The 23,710-nt window shown below is 41.8% G+C and overlaps 1 protein-coding gene across 1 annotated transcript in view; it reads left to right on the forward strand.

Moving 5' to 3' along the window:
• The first annotated feature begins 7,324 nt into the window (after nucleotides 1-7,324).
• LGR4 (leucine rich repeat containing G protein-coupled receptor 4) overlaps nucleotides 7,325-23,710 on the forward strand; it is a 96,587-nt gene continuing 80,201 nt past the window's right edge. The window contains exon 1 of the mRNA XM_060159494.1: nucleotides 7,325-7,524. Within this exon, the coding sequence (XP_060015477.1) occupies nucleotides 7,340-7,524 (185 nt within the window). The 5' untranslated portion in view covers nucleotides 7,325-7,339. The remainder of the gene's footprint in view (nucleotides 7,525-23,710) is intronic.

Genomic DNA, 23,710 nt, shown 5'->3' on the forward strand with positions numbered 1-23,710 from the left:
ACGGTAGCTGTATCCAAAAGAAGCAGAGATGCTGTTGAACATTCTTAAGCCTTAGGCAGGTGATTGAACAAGCCTTAAGGTCCTTTTTAAGCCTAAATTTCTTAATTCTGTAAGTTAAATTGAATTGTAAGCTGCCTGACAGGAGAGACTCCAAATCATACCTTATAGTCAGAGACTGACAACAAAATGCACCTCTCAGATCTCTGACTGCAGGGAGATTAACTGACCAACGATCCTGCTGATTACATCAGAATCAGGAACTTTTTAAATATGGAGAATCCCAGGCCCCATCTCAGACCTACTGTATCAGAATCAATGGAGGTGGAATTTCTATGTTTAAAATCTTCTCCAATGACTTCCCTCGTGGTCCAGCAGTTGAGACTCCTTGCTTCCAATGCAGGGAGCCCGGGTTTGCTCCCTGGTCAGGGAACTAGATCCCACATGCCGCAACTAAGAGCCTGTGTGCCACAACTAAAGGAAGATCCAGTATGCCACAGCTAAGACCTGGCACAGCCAAATAAATAAATAAATATTAAAAAAAAAAATCTTTTCCAAGTGATTTACCTGTGGACTGACCTGCATAAATCTAAACTGTTCAGTCCCCAGCAGAGTAAGTTGTGAGGCCTAGGTGCATGGTAACTATTCCTTGAAAAAAAAATCCCCCCCAAAAAATGTTGAAAAGCTTGACAAGTTTGTGTTATTTTGGAATAAAAGGAGAAACTGGCAAAGTTACTATAATGTGTTTCCCTAATATCTCAAGGTCCTCTATTTTCTCTTTCATATTGAATTTTTTTTAAACTTTCCTCATAATGTTCTATAAACTGAATTCATATATTTTAACACTAACCTGAGGCAAAAAAAAAAAAAAAAAAGAGTTTAATAAATAGTACCAGATTTTGTCAACCAGACCCCAAGAAAGCATTTTTGGCATCACCTTAACATCCAGTGCCATTGATCCAGTCTCCAGACCTTTCCTTGCTTTGCCCTTCTCCAAGGTAATCTTGAAAATTACAGATCGTTGGTAGATTGCCTGAATTTTTAGAGCATTGCCTCAGAATTTTTTATGTTTGAAATGATTTTAAAGACATTTTCAAAAACCTTGGGATTTTTAAATTTTTCATTCTGATTGCCACTCCTCTTATTTCGAAGAGTCATAGCAGCTGTCATTAGACAGAAAGAAAGAGAATCACCTAAGAGGTGTTTACCCAAGAGGTCTTTTTTGAGACAGCATTAGGTGTCCAGGTCAGGAAAAGAAAGACAACCTACAGAATGTAAAGTATTCTCTCCACATCCTCCCACAGTTTCTCCTTGAGTCTAAAATCTCTTATTGCCTGCTTTTCTAGATTTCTTTCCACATATATTCTTGTAGACAAAGAGAGCTTTCCAGGACACTTCAGCAGCAGAACTACCCTCAACCCCACTGCAGACTCCCACCCCAAGTGTTGGTTTTCTATACACGTCTTTTATGGGATGCCCAGACTTTGCCTGTAGTTCTTTGGAATAATTGTCTCATGCTAAGGTCTTTCCAAAATGTTTAAAGTTCTATTTGGAATTCTGAGGGATTGAAAAGGAACCAAATTCTATGACTGAACTCTGTGTTAATACTTTGGCCCTAACAAATTCTCAGCATGACTAGGTGATAATCTTCCCAGTTTTCTATTCTGATTTTTCTCCCTTTACTTTTCTATTACAACACCTGGTTACTTTAACGCTCATTTAATTTTTTGCCTCATTCTGTTTCTCACCAGTAGTTTATGCACTCAGACCTTGGGATCCATGTGCGGTTCTGTAATTCAGAAATTGTTCCTTTGAGTCTCATTCTCTTCTTGGGTTAGATTTGAAATGGAAAGATTGGGAAAATAAAATCAGATTTAGAAAGGATTAGGAATATGTATTAGGAATATTATGTGTAGGAGAATATTTCTGGTATTTGTCCTAATGTTTTGAAGTTTGGGGTCAATATGGGTCTTCAGAAGTACTGAAAAGGACATCTGACCACAGGATATTTGACCAGGTCAGGAAACTAAGAAATTTTGGATCATGTTTTGAAAAGGTCTGGCTTTAAGAATGGCCTTCAGAAAAGAGAAAAAAGAAGAAAGAGAAAGAGAAAAAAAAAAAAAAAAAGAATGGCCTTCAGTCAGTCACACCAGAAGCCTCACTGTCAGTCCTCACATCCCAAAGGTCCATCAGTTCTACACAGATGGCAGAGGAAAGAGGGCCCAGAAGCCCAAACTTGACCACTTGTGTAGCTTAAAAAGATATTTTTAGTTTTTCAACAACTTCATATTGTTATTTTTTTGTGTGCTTCAAAATAATCATTGTTATGTTAAATTATCCCTAAAAAATAGATGCTATCTCCTGTGCAAAATAGGACCACTGTACAGACACTGAGAGTCAGAAGGAAAGGACAAGTGAGTGAAACACTAACTGCAAGCCTCTGGGCCCAGTGTGGGAGCTCCTCCAGCCCAAAGCCCCAGATGCAAATGTGGAGGCATCAGAGCACAGAAACAAGAGCATTTATCTTGAGGACTCAGTTGCTAGAGTAGATACATATCAGATGTCTGATGGATAGGGAATAGACTTGATATTCTTTCTTTATTTCCTGAACCTATTATGTTTTGAAATGTTTATGTATGTATATGTACATACAAATACCCATATATATGTATGTATATATATAGATACATACGTATTTTTAATATATGTATATGGCTTCTAACTTGAGGTGGCGGGTTTGGCATGGATGCTTTCATAAACTCAATAGCTATTATTCACCGGTTGTGTGATTGCATCAGGTCAAATATTTGGGGTGTCTTTTGGATGGGAGGTATGATAAACCCTAAGTGCCCAGGATAACTTCGACACCATTCATTCTAGAAAGAGAGGCGTGTTTAAGCTTGCAACAGATTCTTTGGGGCTTATTCTGCAGTATAATCTTCAGCATGAGCTCACCATGGAGACCAGAAGTTTAAAAGTGCTTGATGTCAACATGCAAGGAAAGATGGTTACCTTTGAGGCATGTCTTTCTGAATTTTACATAATCCTACAAATGGTTTTCAAAGAATAATTAGATTTCAATAAAGGATTAGCACCTATAAAATGGGTGGGAAACTATATGGCCCACGGGCCAGAACTAGTCCAACATGTGTTTTTGCCAAAAAAGTTTTATTGGAACACAGCCACATCTATTTGTTTATGTATCATTTATTTCTTGCTACAATGGCAGAGTTGAATAGTTATGACAGAGACCATGTGGTCCACAAAACTCCAAATTTTACTATCTGGCCCTAAACAAGAAAAACAAATATAAACAACCCAACAGAAAACAAACAGGCAGAGGAAATGAATAGGTAATGCATAGAAGAGCACACTAAATGCCCAGTAAATACATGAGAATATGCAGTTGTAATCAGGGAAATTCAAATTTCAACTACACTTTGATTTCATTCCAGGTGCATCAGATTCACAAATATTTAAGTCTCACAATATTGGTATTGGTAGGATGTAGGGTAATGGGGTTTCTTATTTTCTGCTGAAGGAAGCACAAATAAGTACAGTCGCTTTTGAAAGCAATTTGACATCCAATAGCAGTGAGTGCACATAGTCTATGACCTGGCCATTCCACTCCTAGACATACACACACACGTGTATAAAGGAAATACCTTTTAGAGAATCTCTTGGCATATATAAGGGAGACATGTACAAGAATATTCATGATAGCGTTATTAGAAAAAATACAAATAAGTTTCATATTCATAGAATGGATAAATACTGAGTATATTCTTTAAACAGAATACTATGTAGTAAGGAAAATGAATTAATAATAGCACATATTTCATGAACATGGATAAAGCTCACAGGCTGAATGAAGAAACCAAGTTGCAAAAGAATACAGATTGATATTCTTTATATATGCAAAACAATAATATATATTGTTTAGGGATGCACCCATACAAAAAGCATGAAAATATGCACGGGCATTAATTATGGAGTTTAGGAAAGGTCTTACTTCCCAAAGAGAGAAAGAAGGAAAGGAATATGATTGGGGAGAGGTACAAAGGGAACGTCAACTACATTTGTAACATTCTATTTCTTAAGCTGATTGCCGTGAACTCAGATTTTTGTTCTATTGTAAATTGGAGTTACTTTATAAAAGGTGAAATGCTGTACATTCGAGGACTTATAATCCAGTTATTACAGCACTACTGAAGAAACTTCACGATCTCCCAGGTTTTGTTTCCTTAATGGAGCAGCTTGCAGGTATGGCTTCTTCATACACTTGTGTAGGCTCTATATTTATAAGAATGTCTGGGTGAGGGTGTGAGTTGGACAAAATCCAGCTTGTCCCTGAGTCAACATGCCCTGTGCCCTTTGCACAAAAGCCCCAAGGTGAACATCACTCGAAGGGTGTGCCTCCTTTGTTGCCCAAAAGTACCCTGCAATGCAGAGGCACTGTAGCTAGGCTCCGCTTCCTCTTATCCAGCCTGTGGATGCTATCCATTTACTCATCCATGGCCATGAAAAAGTAGAAGGAGGAACCAGTCTGGAGGCAGAGTCTCTACTAAGTTTATTACTTGTTTGCCATCAAATTTTGGTTCATCCAGATATCTTTCTAGGTCCTTAAGGGTTATGTAAGAGCTGATCATTTTTCTCTAGTTGTCTGGGATAGTATCTTAAAAATCAGCGTTTTTTTCCCTCTCTTGGGGCATCTTATCCAAGAAGTGAAGACTAATTGGCTAGTTTTTCTTTAAAGCAAAACATATATAATGTAGCAACTACCAGAAATACTAAAACTTTAGCATATCTTACCTCTTTTTTTCTCTGCCCAAGTCCTTTGTTCCTGATATTTTGTCATCTTGGACAAGCTGCAAATTTGAATCCTCCTTTCTTACCTTCTTCATCTCCTGGATAATAGGAATTTATTCTGCAATAAAATCTACATCTCTCCTTTTTCCACAATCCAAATCTCTCCTTTCATCTAAGTTGCCAGCCCTAAGATCTTATTCCTTGGAAGCAAAGAATAAAGTTCTCGAAGTGTGGTTCAAGGACCACCTGTCTCACTTTCACTTGACATGTATCAAAATGCTGATTTCGAGGCTCTAAGGCTTTTAAGACACTTTGCAGTTTTAATCAAGCTTTGCATGTGATTCTTATGCTAACTAAAGTTTAAAAACCACTACTTTAAAAGAAAGGAAATGAATTATTTGGACAAATTAAAGTCAATCAGTATAATATATAATTGTTATAAAAAAAACAGCAGAAGATAGTGATACCTTGGCAAGAGAAATTCTGTCATCTTCCAGTGTTGTTATGAAAGAGAGACATTAAAGGAATCAAATAAAGAAATGAAATTAACAATTTTCTCTTCACTTGCTCATGAGAGTTGCTAGAAAATAATGGAAATGATTTAGACAATGGAAACCAATTTAGGGAAGCCTCCAAGGGCAACATACAAGGAACCAGGAGCCCAGGAGCTGTTCTGTGATGATCTTGGGCAGAGCACAGCATCTGCAAGCTTCAGATTTCTTATCTATAAAGGGTAGGGTTGTCCACCTACCTTTAATTTCTCTTTCGAACCTACAATTAGAGCAAATAGGTCATTCCTAAAACTTAAAGTCAAGGCATATCTGTATTTATTTGACTCTCAAGCGTGTGGATAAATTTATTGTATGTTAGTCATGTGCCCAACTGGGCATTATTTTTAAAATAAACTCCTGAATGTAAATATGATGGAAAATTTTCATTTTAAACTCCTTGGGTCTGCATCAACTTATTTCCATTTTCTTTAATTTTACTTACATGACATGAGTAATCAACTTGATGACAGTGACATTTTTAACCCAGCCTGCCTTAATTTAAAGTATTCGTGGCAATGTCTTCAAAATAGAGTAAAATAACCCAAAGGCACAGTGGAAAGCAAGAAAGGAGGTGCCCATAAAGCAGTATTTGGTACAAACAATGATAACAATAACGTGGGGTCTATTAAGCCACAAAAGTCCAGAAGAGGAAGGAATGCTGATAATTACCTAACACTAAAGTTGCTGCTGGCTTCTCAAGGGTAGTTACCTAGAACTCAAATGACAGCAAAAGCTGTCTGGAGAAATTGCCCAGTGTTCAGAAACATCACCTCCTTTGACCCTAACAAGATTCCTGTGTTCTAGGATTTTAAAGTAGATGAGAAAGCGATCTGAGTTGCGGTCACCAAAACTCTGTATGGTGGATGGCTAATTGCTAAGACTTAGCTATCAAGTGCATATCAAGGTAGATATAAAGATGTCAGTTGAAGTGAGAGGCGCTTGGGGGATGGGGGGTACAGAGTTTTAATTTAGTATATAGCTAAAACTCAAATATTTATGTCAGATTAAGAGAAATCTTTTCTCTCCTCTTCAAAATCTTTCTTCCATTTGCACAGCTCCCAAAGTCCTCGCCATTTGGAACAGTGGAGAGTCATTTGAAACTTAACTGAATGCTGGAGGCAAGTTCTACTTTTCAGGTCATCCAATTTAGGAGATCCAATTTCTGCAGAGAGAAGACGACGAGTGGGGGAGGGAAAACCCAGATTCTAAGTCTTCGGATGCTTCCACCTTCGATCCACAACCTGCCACGCAAATCGAGCCAAGGCAGGGATTTTTGCCGCGAACCACCACCATCACCACCACCTTGTCACTCACGCCCGATTACCACGCCCCTCTGGTCCCACTCTCGGCCAATGGCGGCTCCTCTCTTTGCATAGTAATGAGCTCGAGACCTCCCCCGGCCAATGGCGCTCCAGGAGACGGGTTAGTTTTGCATGTACCTAAGTGATTTGCATAACCCAGCGGCTGGGGGCTTGGGAACCCGAGCATGCAACCCTAGAAGGGAAAAGGACGGGAGGAGATTGAGCTGTGGCTGCGAGAGAGCGAGAAAGAGCCCGGGTGTTTGTGCGAGAGCCGGGCGGGGGACTGTGGCGAGGGGCCGGCATGGCTGAAGGCTGCGCTCCTCAACCTTGAAGAGCGGCTGCGGCGGGAGGCCGGGGACCGGGAGGCGGGTGCGATGGCAGAGCGCGGCCCCTGCAGCTGCGCCCGGCCCGGCCGGCTGGCCTGAGCCGCTGGAGGAACGGGGCTGCTTCTGCGCTTCCATGGAGCAGCGGGTAGGGCGAAACTCCGGAGCGCCGCGTCCCTGCGCTGCTGCTGCCGCGGACTGTTGAAGGGGCCGAGTCCCCGCGACTGCAGAGAGAGGAGAGCCCCCGGCCCAGCCCGCAGGCCTGCCGCCCAGGGCGGCGGGGGGCGTCGGAGGGCGCCAGAGGCGCGCCGAAGGCGCGGCGCCGCGGGAGAGGCCGGCGCTGGAGGCGGCCGCAGCAATGCCGGGCCCGCTGGGGCTGCTCTGCTTCCTCGCCCTGGGGCTGCGCGGCTCGGCCGAGCCCAGCGGCGCGGCGCCGCCTCTCTGCGCGGCGCCCTGCAGCTGCGACGGCGACCGTCGGGTGGACTGCTCCGGGAAGGGGCTGACGGCCGTGCCCGAGGGGCTCAGCGCCTTCACCCAAGCGCTGTGAGTGCGGGCGGAGGGGGCGCCGGAGGGGGTTCCGGGGGGCGGAGCCAGTGGCAGATCCCACTCCATCCCCAGTGTCCCGAGGAGGGGGGCGCCGTCACCTCCTTGGCACCCGCTCCAGCGCCGCGAGCTTCACAAGCTTTGCCAGTCCGGGTCCGAGACCCGTGTAGCTCTTTTTCCCAGACTTTTCGGGCACGATCACCATCACCCTCCCCCAACTCCCAAGTGCATGTGGGGCCGAGGAGGAAGGAGGAATCTGGAAACACTTGCCCCTGGCAGCCTTTTCACGCGACTTTCTCTTCTCCCGCGGGCCCCTGCTCAGCTGGCAAGAGTTTTGCAGGCGGCAGGGGTGAGGGCGGCTAGAACTTGGCCTGAGTCTGAGACCGAGGCAATTTTCGTGGGGAAGCACCTGGAGCCTTCTGGGTTCCAGCATGTGGGGAGAAGAAAACACCTGTACCGCAGTCGGGGCGAATGGCCTTCCCATTTGGCCCTGTCCGGGGCGGGGGGCAGGGGTGGGAGCGACCTGGCACCTCAGTCCAGTTCCACTCCGGACTCACCAGCAAACGCCTGGGGTTCTGGAGCTCGCAGGGAAACCGGGCGAAAACAACGGAGAAGGGAGGGGGGGAAATTGCAGGTTTCTCTGGGTGAAATACTTTTACCCAGCAAGGCCTTTTAAAGAAGGAATGCTGACCTGAAGTACAGGATATTGGAGGAAAATGAAAGTTCCAGAGCATAAGCTCTGCCTGTCCCAAAAGGGAGCAGTTTTCTGCTGTTCCTTAACCAGTAGAACTTTTCTTTTGAGCTGCCTGAGGTTGGGAAAGTCACTCAGATGGTTCTGACTTCCAAAACCCCCCTCCACAAACGGGGACGGAGAGCTTTAGACATTCGCTTTAGAAACGAAGACTCTGAAATAGGTGTTGGCTGTGGTGTTGGCAGATGGCACCAGTAGAGAAAGAATAGGGTAACTGCGTGCAGGGTTTGGTGTATGCTCCTGTCCTGCCTTGCTGTGCTGTGCGGCCAGATTAAATCAAGGGCAGTGAAAGAACTGTTTGAGAGAGGAAGGGATTCTGAGAGGCCTTGGGTAAAGGGAATTTCCTTTTACCTTACAGCTGCTGAGAGGGACCTCTTAGAAATAGACAGTGTGAAAGGAATAACAGACCCCGTGAAGAGATCCTTTCTGTGCAGGCCAGAGCGGTGCTGTTTCCAGGTGGCTGGTGGGAGGTGTTCTACTTGCCCTCTGCCAGTGGGGTTTTTTTGAGTCTTGTGGCCACTTGGAACCTGTCTCATTCTTTGGCCGCCAGCCCCCTTCTCTTTTTTTTTTCCCCTTGTCTCAGGTTTTAGTTACACATTTGAAGTCATTTTCCTTCAATATGGTGAAATATAACTTTTCAGTAAAAAAAAGTTAACTTTGCAGTGACGAGCAATTTGCCCACAAAGGTACCCTAGGTGGGAAAGTTTGTGTGGGAGTAGGGAGAAGTAAGGGAAGGAAGACTGGGTAGAGGGGAAGGGGCTGTTTTTTTTCCCCAAGACCTCTTCATACTTTTAGGGAATTCATTCAGGAGAGGTGGCTTTCCCTGAAATCTCTTTCAGGTCCAAGAGAGAAAAGCATACTTTTACTATTTTGACCAGTTGAAAAGACCTTGTTTAGCAGATTCCTTGAGTTTTAATGTGTAGACTTGCCCTATAAGGAAGAGGGCTGTTTTACATTACTACCTAAAAACCACAAATAAATTTTTATTTTTATGAGAGCACGCTCCTTGCTATAGAGCATCAGGCATCTTTCTTTAGAATTCACCAAAGGTAGTGAAATGCTATATTCTCAATCTTGAGCCTTACATAAGTGACTGTTTGTGGCTTGGGAAACAGATAAATAATTGGCACCAGTCCAGATCAGATTGCCTAAACTAGCATCATCCTAGCACTTTCTGAGCTGTGGTGGTGGGCAAATGTGTTATATTTTCTTTTTCCCTTCGTGACCTGTAGAGTAGTTGTACCTCCTGATAACTCCTTATTTCACTTGAACACTCTTCATTTCACCCTTAAAAGTATATGTTATAGGGCTTCCCTGGTGGCGCAGTGGTTGAGAGTCCGCCTGCCGATGCAGGGGACACGGGTTCGTGCCCTGGTCCGGGAAGATCCCACATGCCGCGGAGCGGCTGGGCCCGTGAGCTATGGCCGCTGAGCCTGCATGTCCGGAGCCTGTGCTCCGCAACGGGAGAGGCTACAGCAGTGACAGGCCCGCGTACCGCAAATAAATAAATAAATAAATAAAAGTATATGTTATAATGACGAGCCCTTGTAAAGGGCCTTTCAAGGGCAGTGTATTTGCATTTTGGGAAACCAGTGATCTCAAAAGCGATGTTGAAGAGGGGCGGGTGTTGTGATCTGCCCACTCCAGTTGATCTTATAAGACACCTTGGAATCACCCAAGGTCTCTTTGCTAGTACTTCTGATTTGCTGTCCCATCACAGATTTGGTGGAACACAGGTACACACCAAGGAACTAGATCCATGGTTCCCAAACTTTGATCCACTGATTTCTAATTTCTGGAGCATGGGCACCAAGGCCTGTTTAGTTATACATAAAATGATAATCACAAAAATAGAAGTCAAAAAGATGAGACTAATTATTAATCGAAGTTATTTTCTTGTCATTCCTCAATGGTGTCTTACCTTCACCTCACTCAGGTGTGTACACATCCCACATTGGGACTCCTCGTTGACAGAGCAGGGATTTTATTTTACTCAACTTGGAGTCCAGAGTCCGGTACAAAGGAAGCGCTTAATGCTTCAGTGAATAAATAAGGACTTAAGGCCACACTGAGGGGCAGGATTGGGGCTTGGAATTCAGCCCTCATTCCCACGCGGGATTGCCAAACTCCGCATTCTCAGCATTTAGCTTTTTGTCCAGATCTGAGAACCCAGAGAGAGGATACCTGCTTTTTCTCCTTTAGGCTCGTTTAAACTTGTTCAACCTAACAGTGTCTATTTCCTGCTGAAAGCTGCTTTATCTGAGTCTGGGGGCAGAGTCAGATGTAATCCTCAGTGTTGTTGATGGGATTCCCGTGTTCACAGAGTTTGCTGCACCTGTAGTGCTTATTTATATTTTGCAGCGGCAGTTCCTGATCCTGTGTCACAGTGCACTGGCTTGTCACATTTCACCCTGAGGTGTTTTAAAGGAAGTACTCCGACTAGTATTAAAATTCTGAAGTGTATTTTTAATCAGAAGGGTTCAAGTTTATTCCCCATTAGAGCCAATAAGGTCCCTCTTAATCACCTGCATTCCAAGATTCTTGATTGAGAGAGAAAGGGGTGAAGTCATGGTGGTGGTGGGGAGGGGATAGTGAACGTGTGTCCTCTGGTTTGTGTGTTACTGTCACAAAATTTGAGACTTGTAGACGGGGGTTACAAATTTCCGCATGCTAGGTTATGTCTGGTGCATAGTTTTAGGATTATAAAGGCTGTTTCTGTGGCTTTGTGGAGAGGGTGGTAGGTCTGAGCCCTCACCATGCCCCTGAGTAATTGTGTGGCCTTGGGCGAGTCATTCTACCTTTTTTTTTTGTTTGTTTTTTTGGTGACAGTTTCTTCATTTGGAAAATGAAGTCATTGGATTCACTAGATTCTATGTAAGGCTGCTTGTAGCTTCCAGACATTCTATGATTTATAATTCTTACACAATTTTAGGATGGCAAGGTGACGATAGTGATTGACTACTCTCGTGAAAAGATCCCAGAAGTATCTGAATATCCATCTAGTTGAAGTTGCACAAGCCTATTTATTGCCACTCACTTGGAGGAGGAGTTCTTTGTGTTTAGAAGTGTGTGTTAGGAAATTTGCCATGGAGACTTGTTACAGAATGCATGACTAGCTAAGGCGCTTTGCTGGGGTAGAATAGCCCCGCTTGTTTCCTGTTGGTATGGCTTCACACTTGGAAACTAAAATCACTCTGTTTCAGTAATTTGGATACTGTGCAAAAAGTTACTCAACGTCCTCACTTCCATATAATTAGTCATAATCTCTGCAGCCTTCACGGTGTGTGTATCTTGTACACGGGCAGGTTAGCAAGCTTTCTATATAGAACTGATGGTTACCTGAGGGGCTTTGAAGGATTTTAAAAAATAATCTGTTGCTTTTTCTTCTTTGGGAAGCATCATCTCAGATTCTTCCCTAAGGTATACTTTTTTTCACGACTCCAAGCACCTTTCTTTTAATAGTATTATTTGAAAGTATTTTCTTATTTCCTCCAGTGTCAGTTGTATTCCCTGGCAGGTCAGTAATCAGTGGCTAAATGTTTATACCTTTTTTGATGGTCGAGTTTTGATATTTTGATGTCTGTAAGTTACTGTCTGTAAATTTCACTGTTAGCTTATTTTCTGCGGTGTGTCTTTCTAGAGAAGTATTTGTGTTATATACCAGGGAACTTTGTTCTAAACAAGGCCAATATATGAACATCTTTAGGTACAGGTCGTTTATTTTACAAACTAGTGAACTGCTGGGTTCTCTTTAAACAAGAGAAGAAAGAGCATTCTGCTGGGAATATGGAGAGCTGGTTTCCAGATCTGTCAATAAATCACACGAGTGACCTTGAGGTGGTGACACACTTAACCCTTCAGGGCCTTGGCTTCTTCACCTGAGAACAAGGAAGTAAACAAGTCTTATTGCCAAAAGTTTTCTTCCTGTTTAATTCGATTTTTTTCCCCATACGTTTGTCCCATCCTCTGTGTTGTGTTAAGTATAGTGTAGGTGTCTCAATCCTGAAATCCCTCCCTGACCCAGGAAACTTCCCCAGTTGTCCACCTCTACTGGAATGTATGCATGGGGAACCTGCCTCAGAAGGCAACAATGTGCTGGGTGTGGTCTGAGCTCTACCCAGGATTTAAACCAGTGATTCTCATTCGAGGCTCCTGAAGGCTTGTGGTAACCACTAATATTTTATGATTTTCAGTCCAGCTAAATGCTAATGACAGTTATGGTATCACAAGCATTTAATGTCCAGGCACTTGGCTCTTACGTGAATCGTAAGGTAACATTTGACAACTTAATCTCTTAGGGAAGATCAAAGTTCTGTACTAGTAGGTGGATCCAGGCAAGTTTGGGCGTTTTCTTGGCCTCTGTCAGGTTATCTCTCAAATTCTTATTTTAGTCATCTTTATAATGGCGGAAAGCACTGACAGCCTGCAAGTTTGGATTTTGGTTTTTGGTCTCCTTGGTTGTGCTTATCCTTTTATTTCCATTTTTCTTGTCAGGAAATAATGCATATTGGTGACTAATGGCTCTCATTGCTTTGAATCTCTCTGAATCTGTGTAGACTATCAAGCAAGTGAAGTTGTAAGAATCCTTTAGTGACTCATTGAAATTTTTCTAAGACCGTTTCCCACTTTTTCTCTATAAAAAAGATAGAAGTTTCCATAAAAGCACAATATTTATCAGTATACCTGGGTTACAGGTTAAACCCTGCCCAATGTGCCTTAAACTCTGAGAAACGTAACTAATGTAACTTGATCAGACAGCTTTGCTTTTAATTATTTTTAAATGAGAGTTCATGGTTTTGTCTTTAGAAATGTATTATCTAGATTGCTCTTTAATTGCCTCCTGAAGCCTTCAAGTTTTGGGCAATGCCCAAAGCTTGTTTTCCTGTATATACAAGGACACGGATAACTTTGTCCCCAATTTTGTTCAGTGAAGTGTAGTTTTTCGAAAGATTCGTTGAGGATAATAAAATGCTTTAGTTTTAAATTCTGTCAGTGAAGAAAAAAAACTAGGGCATTTAGCAAATCAGTACTCTTACACAATGACTAATTTGTCTGCCTTTCTAGACATTTCTTTTGTGTCTCAGCACTTGGTGAACAAACTGTAGGCCGGGTATCGGCTCTATTGTCTGAAATTGGGTGAGTACAAAATTGAGTTTAGAAATGATTTTATAGTTCATATACATTTAGTAACATCTCAACTTTCTAAAGACTTGAGCAAGTTACTACTCAAATACCCCCTTTAAATGGCAAGATGTAATTATGTAGTAGTATACTCTGGATTCACCCACCCATAGACAAATATTTGTTATTAAACTTTGTATAGAAATATACAAATATATATATATTTGTAGAAATATAGAAATATTCTGTGTCATGTACAGGCAGTTAAAACTCTGAATGGGTGGTTGTTTTTAGTCTCTAAAGCACGTTTTGATACTGTTACATATTTTAATAGTCAAAAAAGCATGCCAGCCAGGTCCCCCTCTGCCCCTGCAGTAAGTCTACAGCAAGAATTGTCATTTTGCATTTTGCATCTCTTATTTTAGATGCAAGTGATTGGGGTTCAGGAATGCCCATCTAAGAGTGTAGGCTTCAGAAATGAACATTTAAAAAATACATATTTTGGTAGTTCTCTTAGCTTTTCTGTAATGAAAGATCTTATGGGAAAAGCACTGAACCAAGCCTCTGTGGCAACACGTTGGCCCATTAAGAATATAAGAACATCCTTGTAAGGAAATGTAAACCATAGATATTTTGGGAGGCAGCTGGGCCAAAACTGGGTATACGTTTAGATCCCGGGCTGGTCTGTTTTCTGTGCTAGTGAGAAAACATGTGTGGGGAAAGCATATTTAATATATTACGGGATATCTAATGACCCTTTATCCTTCATATTTCATTTGTATTTAAGTATTCCGAGTCAAGATAAGTAAAAAGTTATGTAAGCCCCTTGAGCTAGTTTTTTCCCCCCTCTATTTTTACACTAGGAGAATGCAGCCCCCCCCTTTTTTTAAACAAAGTTTTAAATATAAAATTGACCATTAAAAGAATGAAAATCTCAGTACACACTGGCAACAGAATATTTTTGCTCTTTGAATCAGATTTCAGAGCGTGGTATCCAGAAAAATCATGAGTTAGATTTTCCCTGTTCCCTGTACATTTTGAAAGTTTTCTCTGGGGGAATTTCCCCTCCCGAGTAGAGTGACCTAACTTTGGCAGGGAGATGGCGCCTTTCCCTTGGCTCTGTGGGAAGCATGGCTGAGGAATGCACCTAGGATTGCTTGGGATCCCACTTGCCCACTCCGCCCGGGCTCTGACTGCCCATGTGGAGCTCTCAGTATAAGCCGCAGCATAACTGAATGCAAGTGGTGACCTCCAGGCTCCCCTGAAGAGCTTGATTAGAGCTGTTTTCCTAGGGAGGTAGATAGATGGCCGTTAGAAATCTCACTCTTATTCACGTTTTCTTGTTGGGAAGTGCAGGGTAGGAGGTATGCTTCCGAGTTGGCAGTCTTCTCTCTAAAACTCTGGGGACTGGGCTATGATGCTGTTTAACTTCTGCTTTTTCCCATTTCCCTACAGGGTAAGCTTCATGCTAAGAGGCCCTTAGAGAAAATATACGACTAGTATGGATAATACAAGAAGGGCTTGGCAGACTAGATTTTCTCAGGAGAGAGGAGACCTGTGGTTGCCACCACTGCGATCTACGTTGTCACCCTTCCCGTGTGTGGAAGCCATCTCAGGGTGCTTCTTTTTTTGCCTGAGAATCTCCAGAGAATCGGCACTATTCTCTGTCTTGAATACCTTACTGACACCATAAGAACTCTATCCCGAAGTCTAGCAACTCCTATGGAGGTGAGGGGAGAGAAGGCAAATACTGTTGATTAACCTTTAGGTTCCTTAATGTTCTTGAAGACTGTTCACACGCTTCTCTGTTTTAGGCGCTAAATCCAGCTTTTGCATTTTCCGAATCTGATCATTGCCCCTTGGGTCCTCTTCAGGATCTCCTTATCTCACATCAAGCATGTACAGAATTCTCATACAATTTGATCAGAGTTAAGAGAGGAGTATTCAATGCATTTAACATTTTAGTATCATGTTTTAAAAGATTACACATGGATTTACTAACTGATACTTAGCAGTTTATCATAATCCCAGTTTTCATCCATTCTGTGCTACTGCTAGTTCATCTCATTTGATTAGTGGGGTTTGTCTTAAAATCTTAATGTTTTCTTAACTTTGTAAGAAAGAAAATTTTTTCTTGTTGGCCTTCTGTTCTCTCCAAGGTCATTTTGAGTCCGTGGTCGCATAATCCAGCTTTTTATGTCACTATCTACTCTCCAGTCTTCTTTTTATGCACCTATTTTTATGAACAGGACTTCAGAAGTTGTTTTATTTTTGAGAGTGTGGCCCAAGGAATCAAGACCCCTGAGGTCCTAAATCTGTGCGCTTGAAGGTATCACTTAATCCCTTTGGACATTGTCTTTTCCATCTGCAAGAAGAGGTCACTTGACTTTATCTTTAAGGGTCACATGTAGGAAACTTTAGCATGACCTGTTTGAGTGGTGGCAAGGACCCATTACATTATGTTTTCATTTCTTTGGGGAGTGACTAAGCAATTGTCTATGTGTGTTATCCCTTTAAGTCACTTAGATTTAAAATTCTAAACTCTATTTCTCTGGTTCTTTGAATGTATATCAGGTTTATAGCCTGTTGGAGATTTCACAGTGAGCCCTTGTGCTAATGGAAAAAAGGCTCTTCATCTGGTAGACTTTTCATTCAGAAAACCATAAAGATCCTGGTGGAGAAAGAGTAATGCATATGTTTTTATCAAGATTCCTTCTTACAGGTGGTGCTACTCCCTTTCTAACAAGAAAGCCTAGTGGTGGGGAGTTACAGTTTCTCTAGAGAAGAGAGCTTGGAGGAAATCATGCTTTCTTGCCTTGGTCTCTGACTGGGCATTGCTTCCCTGAGATGGCTGGTCAAGTTGAAGGACGCTCCTCTAATAGGGGAACGCATTGTTTCTCCTCACAGCAAACGGGCACGTGACCTTAGACAGTGTCAGTGTGATCTTTAGATAATAATTTTCTACTTCCAGACTTTGGAACACTGAGGATTTTCATGAGACAACGCTTAACTCTTTAAGAAGCCTCATGCCAGTGAGTGCCCAACGGTTTCTCATCACTTTCCATGTTGGGGATGGATAAGATTAGCTCAGGTTTGACAATTTAGCTGAGTTCTTGTTTCTTCATATCACCTTGTTTCTAGCAATATGCAGATTATGGGAGAACTTTTTGTTTCAAGTACTTTGAAAATGATATTATACTGGTTATTGGATACCTGTGTATTTTCTTTACATTTGAGACCAATGCTTGTGTTTTGTGGATAAAGAAAAGCTTATTATCCTTGAAGTAACTTTAGAACTAAAATCCTTTCTTTAAAATCTTTCATATTTCTCAAAAGTTATATGACATTCTTGGTAAGCACAGTTAAATCTTTCTCAGAACGCTTGAAAACTTTTCTGGGTTTTGATTCAGCTCTGATTTGAAAATGAATTGTAAATTCAGAGTAGCAGCTAACATGCAAGAGTGCTCAGGACCTATTTAGATTGGTTGAGTGTTTCAGATACAGTTGTGCATTTTCTACCCTGGGTCTCTTTCTTAAAAAAAAAAAAAAAAAATGTTTGAGATGTTTTTCCCATTACCATCTTGACATCTGCCTGGTTACACATGAATAGCTTGACCCAGTCCCTCAGCAGGGAGACTACCATGGCCTTGCTTTCAATAGCCATGTCACTGACAAAGAAAACATATGGAATATTTCATTCCTGCCCTTTGCAAACAGTCTGGGGTTGTGAGGGCATGCAGCAGAAGGCTTCATCCTTCATGGTAGGTTGGCAAGTTTGTGTGCTAACCACAGGCCCTGCTGTTAGCAATCAGACTGTGTTTTCCAAAGCCCTATTACATTCTGTGGAAAGGAAATCTCGTGTTTTGGATAAGCCAGTTTCTAATATCAATTTGAATTAAGTTTGTATGACCTGCTTCCATGGTGGGGTTTCCTGCTTGATCAGTTATTTCACCAAAGGGAATTTGTGTGTGTGTGTGTGTGTGTGTGTGTGTGCGTGTGTGTGTGTGTGTGTGTGTATGCAGGACGTTTCGAGGCTGTGCTCCCAAGTTTGATATGTGGCATGTGTTTGATGGATACACAAGTTGGGGACAAGGATGCTTGATTCCCGATAAAACGTACCTTTAGGACTGTCTGCCTTTATGTTTATCTTCCTTTCAGTCTGCAGAAGGAGGTCAGTTGATCATTCTCATGCTAGCCAAGCCCTGCCACACTGACCTTTAAGGCTTCTGTTGCGTAGCACCAGCTTCTACTGGGGACTTGGTTTCAGTTCAGCTAGCATTAACGGCTTTGCTTTGTGGCATCTGAATCCACAGTGTGGAGGCTTGTCAGCAGGTGTGGCAGGAGAGGGCCAAGAACGTGGAACAGAGGGGTAAATCAACTGCTGTTTTTCTTCAGGTCTTTTTCTGCATTAAAGGAATTTGCCCTTGGCACCACCCTGGCTGAGGTGGCATTCCAGAAGGAGAAGGAAAAAAAAAACAACCCTATGACACCAAAGATAAGAAGATTCATGACTTTGGCGGAGGAAATAATGACATACATTTCATCAGGGTCCTTTCCAACCCTTAAGTTACCCTAGCCTGAATTTCTAGTTCTGTTGTTTCTTAGACATGCGGGCTGGTTTTGACAGGAGTAGATGATTGCTTGAAAAGGAGGTGAGCTCCTGTTTTGTCCCAGATATAGCCAAATATTTAAATGTGTATATGCATCTCATCTAGAAGGTATTTCTGATGGTTCTTGGTATCATTACTGAACATTAGCTGTAAAACAACATGCTAATAGACATTACTGCCTCTCACGTTTTCTTATAAGAGTAACTCCTTTTGTAGTTCTTGATTATAGGTAGATTTCCTTTAAATTTGTACGGTTACATTTTAAAAAGTTTTGGTTATACAGTTGTTCACGAATGAGCCTATTTGAGCCCCTCACTTTCTGTTAGTGACTCCATATGTGTTTTCTAAAATAACTCGTATAATCTCCAATGCTCCATCTTCCTTCTTTGACTACTTAACCGACCTTTATAACTACTGATTCATAGGGAGAACTCCCTTAAACCTCTCAATCTTAAAAATTCACCCTTTTAAGTGTACAGTTTTGAAATGTGTATAGGAGTTTAACCACCACCATTGTCGAGATCTAGAACATTTCCATCACTCCCCCCTGTGCCCTTTGTAGTCATCCTCTCTCCCCACCCTTGGTCCCTGGCAACTGATGATCTGTGTTCTACCTTGGGTCTCTTATATTGTTTTCCATTTACCAGAATGTCACATAAATGGAAAGTAACAGACTGTAGTCTTGTGCCTAGCTTCTTTTACTTATCATAATGCTTTTGAGATTCTACCATGTTGTTGTGTAGGCCAGTATGTAATATTTCTTTTTTTTTTTTTCGGTACGCTGGCCGCTCACTGCTGTGGCCTCTCCCGTTGCGGAGCACAGGCTCCGGAAGCGCAGGCTCAGCGGCCATGGCTCACGGGCCCAGCCGCTCCGCGGCATGTGGGATCCTCCCGGACCGGGACACGAACCCGTGTTCCCTGCATCGGCAGGCGGACTCTCAACTACTGCGCCACCAGGGAAGCCCCAGCCTTCTTTTTGATACCTGGCAGTTAACCATGATGCCTGAAGGACTCGTGTAGAAGTGATACCAATGTGGAGCATTTTGCTGACAGTGAAAAAGCTTTGAATTGTTAGTGTGTTTGTGTTTGGAAAGTCTGATTCAAAAAAATGGAAATTTGGTGAGGAATTGCTAGGCCTACTTGTGTGTTTGGCATGTTACACATGGCATGGTTTCCATTTTACAGCTAAGCAAACAAAGATTGGAAAGGGTTAGGTAACTTGTGATGACATCCCAGTTAGTGGGTGGTAGTTGGTGTCCGGTATTTGTCCATTCTGTAGTTAGCATGGAGAGCTGACAGTTTCAGAAGAGGATAAGGTTAAAGTGACAAATGAAATGGTGAGAAGCGACAGGTTACTACAGGGAAAAAAATCAGAACTGAAAATAAAGCATCCCGAAAAAGCATACACATGTATCAATATATGTGTACATACAGTGGGGTACTGTGCCTTGATTTAGGAGTAACTTACGTTCAAAAATCAATTTCCTGGGTAAAATTACGTTATCTTTTATTTCTAGCAGAATTTTTTAAAAGGTTTCTATGACTTGATCTCCTTGAAAGCTTTCACATCATTTTCTACGTTAATAGTGTTTTTCTGTGTCAGGAAAGTAAATAGCAGTTGTGTGCCTTTTGGCTTGCTTTTTCTTTTCTGGAATTCGGTTGGATGGTATATGAGGATCAGATCCGTTAGCATACTCACTTTTTGTTTCTTAAGGAGCAAATTTCTGAATGTGCTTCTTTAAACCAAAACACTGAAGTAAATTAAAAAGCAAAGTGTGCAGTATGATGGTTTCCATATAGTTGCCCCCTTTCACTCACTGGAATTTCCTGCCTCTCTTGTTGAAGATGTTTTTATAGGGAAGTCAGCATAAAAGTGAATCACCCATGAGCCTTTTTTTCCCCCCAAGGCATTTCATGGAGTCAACTTGGTATTAATTTAGCTGGTACTCTTCAGTTGACTTGAATACTGTGTTTTTGGATGGTGAGCTGATGTTTATTAAGCTGTTAATATTTTACAGACTGGATGGGTTCCTGTTTCAATCTATGTGCTCTTTCCTTTAGCAGCAGGGCTGTTCATGACTGAATCTGTGACCACAGTTTTGATTTGGAATGTGCCAGTCCCTCATGGAGAGTCATTTACCTGGTAACCCTACAGGTTGTCTTCTTCTGGAAGCATTTTGCTGTTTTATTTCACTTAAGTTGCATTCTTTGTCAGGAAGAGCCTCTTCATGGTCTGTCTTGCCGTTCAGATAAAACATCATCCTCATCTTGTTATGAACATAGATGCTAAAAATCATAAATGTCACTGAGTACCAGGTACTAGGTGAAGTGCCTTTGCATGCATTATCTATGTAATACTCCCATCAGCCCTCTAAAGCACATGCTTTTATTCTCCATTTTAGAGACGGAGAAACCCCAGGGTGTGAGGGCACACAGGTAATAAATGAGGTTTTGTGGATGGGGTGTTGGATCTTGTTTTTTCAGACCAGGGTTCCTTGGTTGAGTGGGTTGTATGACAGTGTCCTTTAGTGCTCTTCCTAGATTCAGGTGTTTATCTATCTTGTGTATGGTGGATATCATGAACTGCTTGTTTTATAGATGAGGAATTAGTTTTGGAGAGGTTAAATCTGTCTGTGCTCTGCTTGAAGTGTTCTCAGCTCCTTAGAATGTAGATTTGGACCCTTCTAAATCTTAAAGGTCTCTGGTGCAGTGGTACCAAAAGTTTTGTGTGTGGTATGGACCATGCACCAAAGAGGCTATATTTACATACATATGTCCCCAATAAATATATAAATACATACATATGTATATTTAAATATACATACATACATTTACAGGTACATGTTTAGAGACCTGATATCTATTTATTATTTGTTCAGCATTTCAACTACATAAATCATAACCAAAATTTTGCTTAATATTTTTGTGACTTGCTTTCCTTTCTTAAACGTTCACTTCTTTTAAGAACTGGTAGAAGACAGTTGATCTGGCTCACATTCTCCATTTAACATGGAAGAAATCCAGTTACATTTAGTTGTATGAGTTGCCCAGCACCATTGGTAGCCCTCCAGAGTACGTTGACAAAACAAAGCAGGAGGAAGCACATTATCAGAGTAGATGGTCCTTTCTTTGATTACGTAAACCTTTAATATTTAATGAGACTTTTGACTCGTGTTGCTTATGGCTTATGCTTGTCAGATGGTAAGATTTCCTATACTTCTTCCTTGTCTATTGTCCAGTCTTTCAGGACCCAGTACTTTACTGAAATTGTATAATAGGAGGTAGTTAATTTGTAGAGGTGAATAAAAAGGTTTTGTGCAAATAATTTTATCAGTTCAAGCTATTTTCTGAGAGCTACTAATATTGGTATAATGGTTCATGGACTCGGTAATCTTTCAACTCTAAAGTAATACTTATTGAGATAATAAGTCATTATTTTAAAAGTTAATTTGTTCAACACATTTATTAAGTATTAAGAACTGTTCTTGGTGCTGGGGGGACACAGATAACTGATGATATCTTTTTTAAAAATAATTAAATTAATTAATTTTTGAGGCTGTGTTGGGTCTTTGTTGCTGTGTGCGGGCTTTTCTCTCTAGTTGTGGCAAGCGGGGGCTACTCTTCGTTGTGGTGCACAGCCTTCTCATTGCGGTAGCTTCTCTTGTTGCGGAGCACGGGCTCTAGGGTGTGGGCTTTCAGTTGTTGTGGCACACGGGCTCAGTAGTTGTGGCTCGCAGGCTCTAGAGTGCAGGCTCAGTAGTTGTGGTGAACGGGCTTAGTTGCTCCAAGGAATGTGGGATCTTCCCGGACCACGGATCAAACCCCTGTTCCCTACTTTGACAGGCAGATTCTTAACGACTGTACAGCCAGGGAAGTCCCATCTGATGATAGCTGGCAGCGTCCCTGCCCTCATGTAACTTACCTGGCATGGGTGCAGTAGAGGTGGTGGTAGACAGTAAAATAATAAATACAATAAACATATAAGATCAGGTAATACTAAGTACTGTCGAGAAAAATAAAGCAGGATGAAGGGGGCTCACTATTTAAGTAGGGTTGTCAGGGAAGCCTTGAATCTTGGAGTGATTAAGGTAATCAACTAAGAGAATCAGTATCTCTTGGAGTATGAACCCATCTTAAGCAATGGCAAAGCAAGGTTTTAAAGGTTCCTCCCCATCCCATAATTATAATTTAGTTAAAACATAAAAAGTTGAAAACCCACATGCCATAATAAACTATATCAGTACAGTGGCCTGCTACACAGCAGTAAGATAACCAACTATTGATACATGCAGCAGCATGGATAACTCTCAAGGGTATTACGCTGGGTGAAAAAGCCAATCTCAAGAGGTTACATACGCTGGTGATTCCATTAAAACACTCTAGACATGACAAAATTATAGTGATGGAGAACAGGTTAGTGGTTGCTAGGGTTAGAGACAGGAGGACAGGGAGACTCTAAAGAGGTAGCAGGAGGGAGTGATGGGGCAGTGATGGCAAAGAAAAGTCTGTTTTATTTCGTTTAGTTTTTGACAAAGTTGTAGTTACACCTAGCGCCCTAAAGCGAGGAATAGAGGTGAGAGCAGAGTTTTCCTTGAGAGTATTTTTTTATTTCACAAACACAACATTATGGGAGGTTCTATTTCATTTTCCAAGTTTGTGGAATTGAAAGTGTCTATTTTCTGCAAGGAATTGAAAATACTCTGCCAGGAGGAATTGAAAGTATTCATTCTATCCAGGGCTTTGTTTCAAGTAGAGTAATATGCCCATGTTTTTGTTTTTTTTGTGGTGAGGGAGCAGTTCCTTATCCTGACTGCAGTGGTGATCATATGAATTCGTACGTGTGGTTTAAAAAAAAAGGAGTGCATATAAAAAGTTGTGGAATCTGAGTAGGGTCTGTAGTTTAAGATAATAATGTTGTACGAAAGTAAGTTTCCTGGTTTAGCTAATGTATTCTGGTCATGTCAGATGTTGCCATTGGGAAAGCTGGGTGAAGGATGCATAGGAACTCTGCACCATTTTTGCAACTTTTGCTGAGTCTTAAATTATTTCCAACAACAACAACTACTACACCAGATCAGTTTAGAGTCTTGAGAAATCTTAGTAGAAATCTTACTCTTGGTCTCACTCCTGAAATATGACGAGGAAACTCTGTTTCTGAGGTGAGATAATAACCTGAGGTTGCAAAGCCCAAGTCGAATCTAGACCTTTTAACTGTCAGGCCCACATTATTTTGCTCCCTTTAGAGCTTAACCAGTTTTATTTTTATTTTTTAATTTTTTTTGGCCACGCTGCACAGCATGCCGGATCTTAGTTCCCTAACCAGGGATTGAGCCTGTGCCCCCTGCAGTGGAAGCACAGAGTCCTAACCACTGGACCGCCGGGGAATTCCTAAACCAGTTTTAACTGCTACTGAGCAGTTGTTGGAGATGATGTGTGTGTCCTCCATGTTCCTCCCCGAATTTGTCTCCCCACATCCCACCTAGCTGTGTGTGTGTGTGTGTGTGTGTGTGAATTCTCTTCTACACCCTGTGGCACAGAAAGTGTAATATATAAAGTGTGCATTAGGTTTATCACTTAAATGTTTTTAGCCATATATTTGAATAAATCCCATGTGCGTCTTCTTCATTACTGAGCACTTGGTCCAGTCTAAGTAGTGTGGGGAATTGTGTTGGATCTCTGCCTGTGAATTAGTAGCTGAGTGGTG

This window comes from Lagenorhynchus albirostris, chromosome 9 (assembly GCF_949774975.1).
Source record: "Lagenorhynchus albirostris chromosome 9, mLagAlb1.1, whole genome shotgun sequence".
Lineage (NCBI taxonomy): Eukaryota > Metazoa > Chordata > Mammalia > Artiodactyla > Delphinidae > Lagenorhynchus > Lagenorhynchus albirostris.